The sequence below is a fragment of the Solanum stenotomum genome, chromosome 1 (genome assembly GCF_019186545.1).
Source record: "Solanum stenotomum isolate F172 chromosome 1, ASM1918654v1, whole genome shotgun sequence".
Lineage (NCBI taxonomy): Eukaryota > Viridiplantae > Streptophyta > Magnoliopsida > Solanales > Solanaceae > Solanum > Solanum stenotomum.
In genome coordinates this window covers 88,740,789-88,748,618 of record NC_064282.1, presented here as the reverse complement: position 1 = coordinate 88,748,618, position 7,830 = coordinate 88,740,789, and the positions used below count along the sequence as shown (strand labels likewise).

The 7,830-nt window shown below is 30.5% G+C and overlaps 1 protein-coding gene across 1 annotated transcript; it reads right to left on the bottom strand.

Annotated features, from left to right (window-relative positions):
* Window positions 1–3,434: 3,434 nt before the first annotated feature.
* LOC125875292 (triose phosphate/phosphate translocator, chloroplastic-like) lies at window positions 3,435–7,507 on the bottom strand. The gene is made up of 12 exons (XM_049556396.1): window positions 7,248–7,507; window positions 7,085–7,156; window positions 6,288–6,353; window positions 6,121–6,199; window positions 5,762–5,882; window positions 5,358–5,453; window positions 4,986–5,098; window positions 4,331–4,408; window positions 4,128–4,244; window positions 3,946–4,045; window positions 3,764–3,864; window positions 3,435–3,652 (listed from the first exon to the last, which is right to left on the bottom strand). The coding sequence occupies exons 1-12, from the start codon at window positions 7,505–7,507 to the stop codon at window positions 3,623–3,625; spliced, it is 1,233 nt and encodes a 410-aa protein (XP_049412353.1). The 3' UTR covers window positions 3,435–3,622.
* Between the last annotated feature and the right edge of the window lie 323 nt (window positions 7,508–7,830).

Genomic DNA, 7,830 nt, shown 5'->3' with positions numbered 1-7,830 from the left:
ATATATATATTGTTATAGCTTTATTGATTGGTATTTTTTGGATGGAATTTGTAAAACATAAACTATATTGTTCTCAATTGCTTTGCACCATACGTAGGTACTTGCCTATAGTTAAATTATTGGTTAATTAGTGGTTTATATATTGGTGTAGTCCATATATTTTGANAACATAAACTATATTGTTCTCAATTGCTTTGCACCATACGTAGGTACTCCCCTATAGTTAAATTATTGGTTAATTAGTGGTTTATATATTGGTGTAGTCCATATATTTTGATGCATATGTTTTTTAGTTAGTGGCGTATATACACCAAAATATTATGGTGTATTTTTGTTGAATTTTTATGTTATTTATCGGGTTATTCGACTAGGCACTATTATTTATTTTGTATCTACTAAAAACAAAACACCAACAAATATAAAATAAGATTTTATAAAGTTTTGTTATATGACAGTGGTTAGTTTGTTTATTGGTATTGTTTGGTTAGTTTGTAGTTCAAATGATGATATATATATCAATTTGAAGTGTACACAAATTTTTAATCCTAATATACACCATAATAATTGTAAATACTAAAATTTATACCAATTCTGCATAGCATTTAAACCAGTAAATTAATTTTAGCATTCTTTATCATAAATTATACCACTATAATACACAAATATAAGTTGGATTGTTTTGAAGTATTTTATTGATTAAACGTTTTTATAAACATATATTGCTATAGCTTTATTGATTGGTGTTTTTTGGATGGGATCTTAAATATGGAGTGTAACAAGTATGTATTAGTTTTTTAATTATTATTTTTTTAGTTTGATTGCTAAAATATATAGTTCATTTTTTTTTAATTGTTTTAAGTTTTTTTTTGTGTAAATAGATATGTTAACTATGAAAAATATTGCTTGAATGAATGCTTCGTATATTGTTTGACACACAAATTTAAATTAATTTGATTATATAAAATGATTGAAAAATTTTGGGTTAAATTATGGTGTATATCTTGGTCTAGTTTATGTATTTCGTACTATAGTGCACTATACACCAAAATTTAATCATAATGTACAATATTGTTCAAGATAGCAATGTTAAACTATCATGTGCACTTTTTTTTTAATTAAGTTGAAAATGGTAATTTCTTGGTTAGTTTGAGGTGTATATATTGGTGTACATCATATATTATATATTAGATTGAACTGTACACCAAAACATCACCATATTATACATCAAAACGTTACCATACTGTACACCAAAGCGTCACCATATTATATATCATTTCTAATTAATTTGTAATTTAAAAAATTATAAATAAGTGGTTGTATTATGATGTTATACATTCTTGTAGGTTAGTATGTGTCTAACTATTTATCGAAATGTATCGCAGGAATGTATGTGGATTTCAAGATTGAAGGAGTGATATATGACACAAACACCAAAAAGACGTTTACCAAATAGATACAATACTTTGTAATTAATTTTATTTTTTTATGAATGGAATTTTTGCTAATACTAGTGATTTTTTCATATATATATTGGTATAATTATTTATTAATTCGATGATAAATATTGATAGATAGTTGATAATATTATGGTGTAAGGCAACATATAGTTGAAATATATAACAAATATTAATGTTATAATCATGAATTTTTACTTCATGTGCAATTTAATTATTTGTTGGTGTAAGTTATTCATTGTGATTAAAAATAATTGTACACCAAACTTAATCTACAATGTACATTATTTAATATATTTTTTTTAAAAAAAGTTAAAACTATTGAACGGTGCTATGGTTTATAATAGGAATAAAATTTGATTATATTTTGGTATAAGTTATTTATTATAATTACAAAAAAATTGTCAACAATATAATACAAATTCTATACCATTTAATATACTCACCCCCCACCCCACCCCTTTTTAACTAACATATATAAAATTGAAGAGAGAAGTAAAAAAAGATCTTCCCATAATAGTTGAAATGAAATTAAAGAGAGAGAAAATAAATTCAATAGTAATTGTATGAAATTAATGAGAAACGTGTTTAAGGATAGAAATCATATTAATTAGATGATACATTTTTACTCCCTAAAAATTAGTGTCAAAATCTAAAAAGATAATTAGAAAAAATGTAATTGAAGAGAGAGAGAGAAAATTAGCATCAAATTCTAAAAAGATAATTAAAAAAAAAACGTAATTGAAGAGAGAGAGAAAAAAAATTAGCATCAAAATTTAAAACAGATAATTTAAGAAAAACGTAATTGAAGAGAGAAAAATATTTTTTACCATAGTAATTGTATCAAGTAAAAAGAGAAAAAAAAAATTTAAGTAAAAGAAATGTATGCAATTATAATTGTGTTGATAATCTAAATGGTAAAAGTAATAAATAATGAGTTCCATAAAATAAGCCACTAAGGCACAAAAATAGGTATAAACACGTGTGAAGATATATATATTTAATAAGCTGTCATATGTATAATTAAAATGTTATTATTATAAACAAAAAGAGTTTGAAACTGTTTAGGAGAGAGAATATTTGATAACTATTAATATCCTAATTATACTCCATATAAAAGGCACAAAATATTAATAGTATGAGAGAGAAAAATCTGTAAAACAAAATTAAATTAAATACAAAAATTAAATGTTTGTTATGTATGTAATTTAAAAACTTAGTTTATAATTAAATATAAATATATTGATATTTTGTTAATAAAAGTCTTAAGGAGTATATTTTTGTAATTTTCACAATGTAGATATTTTCAAGGCAAATAACTCAAAAGGATAAAAAAGGAACATTATGATAATTTATGCATTTATTTTATTAAATGACAAGTATTGTGGACCAACTATTTATAGAAAAGAATGACATATAAAATGAGATGGAGGGAGTATGAAATAGAGGGAGTACTTGTTATAGTCAAGAATATATTGTCTCGTACCAGTGTGTTTATCAAATTAAACTCCACCCCCACTAGCAAATTTACATTAAATGATCATATGGGAACCAACAGGTTTAGAAGCTGCCAAGGTAAGCTCTCGAATCATCTTAGTTCAAACAAAAACGCTACTAACGGCCTTTGAATCTCAGAGAAAGCTCAGGAGACAAGAGATTAAGGGAAAAAACAGATTTGTATTCACAATCTTGATAAACAAAATCACATTCTTTTTATTTATTTTGTGATTGCAGTATACATTTTGTACTCAGAGAAAAAATGTCACAAACAATGAGATCATCTACATGGAAAAGTACAATAATCATCTTACAATAGCTTAGATGGTTTTCAAAGTTCATATTACTTTTTTAAACTTCATGCCAACAAAACCAGACAAACAAATTGAAACTGACAAAGTACTAAGTAAGCAAAATGTGGTCTGGAGTCTTATTTTCTTGAATTACTGCCAGCTGAATTGATCAGCTTTTTTATCTAGCTTGTGACTTTTCAAATCAACAAAATGAGGCAAACTTCACAATTGTACAGGAGAAACAAATAGACTAACATAATTAAAAGCCATAGCTGAGACGACGTTAACTATTCTTACTGCATTGATCAGATCATCTCCGCGCTGCCTCATACTCTTTAGTGTTCACTCTTACCATCTTCGTCTTTGTTAGTCTTCCCTCTATTGTGCATGAGCAAGGGCAGCAGCCTTCTGAAAATAGACAAGATCGTTAAGGCAATGTTGTGCACAGGACAAAATAGTCGTATTCAATATTCTGCTAGCTACTTCTATCCAGGTGATAATATGCTTTCGAGGACTAACCCGTTTTTGCTCTTCCATTCTCGCCTTTATTAACGAGTAGATAGCAACACCAGCAATAGCTATTGCAGTACCAATCCCAGTTTGAGTTGATATCTTGTTTCCTGCAAAGTTTTCAAACAATTAAGCACAAACAAACTTGTCATACCCGAGCAACAAATTGTGTGTTATTAATTAACGCTTACCAAATACTACTATAGAGAAACCAATCACAAACACTCGCTTCAACACATTTCCAACAGCATGTGTAAGTGGCGCTACACGCTCTAAGGTGTTAGTAGCTATCTGCAAATGTTAAAGACTTATAAATTTCCAACTCTATTGAAAAAAGCTAATGCGTTGATTTTTTTACATACTCATGTCATACCTGGTTATACAGATGATAGAACATCCCGATCCAAAAAAGATCGGATAAGAACTTATAAAGACCTACTTTAGCAATAGCATCGCGGAAACCATACTGCAGTAGTTGAGGTCCTTCAATCTGACATTGCATTTGCCAATTAGTTCTATCTTGAAAATACTCTGAGAGAGAAGGTTTTAAGTATTTCTGAGAAAAGTAAAACTTACAAATATTGCTGGAGGGAGGCAAAAGAGGAGGGCTATAATTGAAATATACGCGTATACATTTGTGCTGTCCATTCCTGTCTGTTAAAAACAGCATACCAAAGACGCACACAATAATAAATTACAAAAGATAACATGAATCCTCCGTTATGCCGGATAAAAGATACTTAAGAAAGATAATTTGAGAAAACTAAAACTGTCCTACTTTGTTTTGACTGCTTAATCAACATGTGAACAATTTCCTCGATGATGTATCTTACAAAGTTAACAACCAAAAAAACAGCCCGATACATAAAACATTCCGTGTTCACGCAGGGTCGGAAGCAGGGCCGCACCACATGGGGGTATGATGCAGGCTGCCTACCCTGATGCAAGTATGAGTGGCTGATTCTATGGCTTGAACCGGTGACCTATAGGTCACACGGAGACAACATTACTGTTGCTTCAAGGCTCCCCTTCATGTCTGTTACTTAATTTTTTTTCTCTAGGTTGTCAAAAGTACTAATGTAACATAATAAGACGACAAAATTTTGTAGGAGGAGATTATGAAGGGGTCTGTCAATTAGCCTACCCTGTATATATAAGACATGCTTAAGGTAATGCTTGGCATAGTTCATCATATCGGCGTAGAGTATTACTCTATGAGAAGAACACTTACCATTGCTTTCTTTGAGTAGATACTTCTGTAAGTGAAAGCAATATTTGAGATCATTGCACTAATGAAGCCAGTCCAGTTGAACGATAGTTCAGTCAACGACGCCATCGATACACCTAAGAAGTATCAGCAATCAACAATATGTTTTGATCAGAATTTGAGCAGGCTAGATCAGCAAGGGGAATGAGGCAGAACCTCAGTGTTGAAGATTTATTGTTCATTCGACAAACGTGCATATTATATTACGTATGATATAACATTAAAAAGTTGTTCTTGTTTCGCATCAATAGCGAAGATTTTCTGTTGAAATTTGAGCAGTTGGTGAATGTTTGAACTAGTGGAGGAAAAATCAGAATGCCTATATATGAAACTTACCAATTACAACAGGGGCCAGTGATAACCATAGAGAGACGGGGATCTGGTGGCCCAAGACAAACTGAGAAGCCGAAGCACTGAAGAATGGCTCCAGAGCTATGCAACACCAATGAGAAAATGTCAGTTTTTGCAGAACAAGTTGGCGTAATGAAGTATTCTTAACTGATTTCTAATATCACATTTAATTCCGGAAGCCATATATCGTTAAGAACTACTATCGATATCAATTTAAGGTAATTGTTCCTGCTCCATAGCAAGATTGGACAAGTTAATATGCTTAGCTCTAGAGCACTGCCCATCTTTAAGTACGAAGTACTCATTTGAACCATATAAAGTTACAAGCATCTGTTATTCAAAACGAAAAACTTAACGAGCTAAAGTAGTGTGTATTTTTCGGTTATTACCTTTGATGGTATGAGTGAATGACACAGCAACAGTTGCAAACGACACATTAGACATAACATGTCCAAGAGCATGACAGAATGCTACTGGAGTGAGCAGTGCCAGAAGTTCCTTGTTGATGGGCTATAGTCACATATTTTTGACAAATGCAAGTCAATTTAAGCCAGCTTTGAGCACATTAACGAAAGAGTTTTGAGTTATATACACCGTCAGTCTAACAAATTTTTACACCATCCGGTCACCTCTACATGTATCAGGCAACTTGTATATATGAATGATATGATAGTGCAAAATATTATTTAGACTGACGGTGTATATTACTTAAACTAACAAAATATAACAATTCAGAAAAGGAACTTACGGCACGTTTAGGTAGACCAACGGTCCAGCTAATAAGACAATAGGTTACTCCAACTAGGAGATGTACAACTGAAACAAAGCTGCAAGAAAATCATATAAGTTTGATTTTTTGGTTGCAAGAACATGATATTTGATTTGAGAGTCTCCTAAATAACTATAGCCACTTACTATGGGTATGGGAAATAATTGTATACTTTCTTGTTGAGTATGTTGAAAATCACATTCAGAAAGTACCTGCATCAACAGACTTGATGATCAGTACTCATTTTTACTTTCTTAAGCCATATTCCACTTACCCTTGCCTAATAGCGGAGCTAGGATTTTCATTAATAGAGTTCAAAATCTGAAGAAGTAAACACATGAACTAGTCGAAAAGGGTTCGACATCTATTTTATATACATAAAAAATAATTTCAACCATATATAAATAATATAATTTCCTACGAAGGGGGTTCGGATGAACCTCCTGACCCCAAGCTGGCTCCACCCTTGCCTCATCCCTCCCCAAAATAAAACTAACTCTTTAAAGAGAAAAAAAGATCCATAAGTCAAAAAACTTGCTTTTCCGTGTTGAAGTATGTGTCTATCTCATCTAAAAACTTAAAGGTGTTTGAGAGAGTACACTTTTATTCACTTGATAATATATTCAACACGCCCCCTCATATGCAAATCTCATTCTTTTTCATGTAATTCTTCATGTCTTGTCTGATATCATATTGAAGTGTGACAATTTAATCTAAAGGTATAATGCATAAACATGTCTTTTAACTTGGGCTCATTTAGCATCTATGCCTTCAAACTTTTAAGTATGCACAAGTAAACACTTAAACTATCATAAAGTTGAACAACTAAATACACATGTCCTACACGGCAAATCTCACACGATTTAACAGGTAGGACACGTGAACCTCACGCGATTTGCCATGTAAAATGCGTGTGTCTACTTGTTCAATAAGTAAAGCTTACCATGTAAAGAAAAAGAATCCAGTAACTAGAGCTGGAAACTTTTCAGCAAATCCTTTAGTTGGTTTAACATACCTGCATACAAAATTGATAATCAACTAACCAAAAAAAAAAAAGACTAAAAAACTTCAAACAAATGAAATTAACAAAACAAAATAAAACAAACCCATCAGTAATTTCAATGTCATGACCCTCTGCATCAGCAGCTACTGCCTTTGTAATAAAAACATCAACACTATTTCTTGGCTTCAATAATTGACTGCATTTAGGCTTAATTGGTTCAAAGTTTTTGGAATTTGCAACAATTGACAAATTTTTGGGTGGAACTGAATTAGTTAAATTTCTATTAACAAGTTTATGGGGCGAAGAAGAATAAAAATTTGATCTTTTTAGAGAAAATTGAATGGAATTAGAGATTGAAGCCATAATGAAAATTCAATAAAAGAAAAAAGAAACAGAGTTCAATAGAAAGTAAATGATTATTTTTTTTTATAAAAGAAATTTTGGATAAAACAAACAAAAAGAAAAAGAGAGAGTTTTTGAAGTATAACGTTGAAAACAAAGTTTTAATTAGTATAAGAGCGATGATGTCAAGGGGAAAAAAAAAGGCTAATAATTAGATTCTTTTTTAAAAAGAAATTGAGTTTGAGTTGTTGATGATTTAATTAACAGAGAAGAAGAGAGAGGGAAAGGAAAAATATGTTTGATTGTTACATTCTCTTTAATATATGAAAGCTCCTTTTTATGGT

Bases quoted from the DNA above. Each gene is read 5' to 3' on its own strand.
- LOC125875292 (XM_049556396.1), bottom strand. From the start codon at position 7,507: ATGGCTTCAATCTCTAATTCCATTCAATTTTCTCTAAAAAGATCAAAT. The intron at 5,099-5,357 runs GTAAGTTTCATA...GATACTTCTTAG, and splicing joins ACTGGCCCCTGTTGTAATTG to GTGTATCGATGGCGTCGTTG. The intron at 3,865-3,945 runs GTAAGCGTTAAT...AAAACTTTGCAG, and splicing joins TTTCTCTATAGTAGTATTTG to GAAACAAGATATCAACTCAA.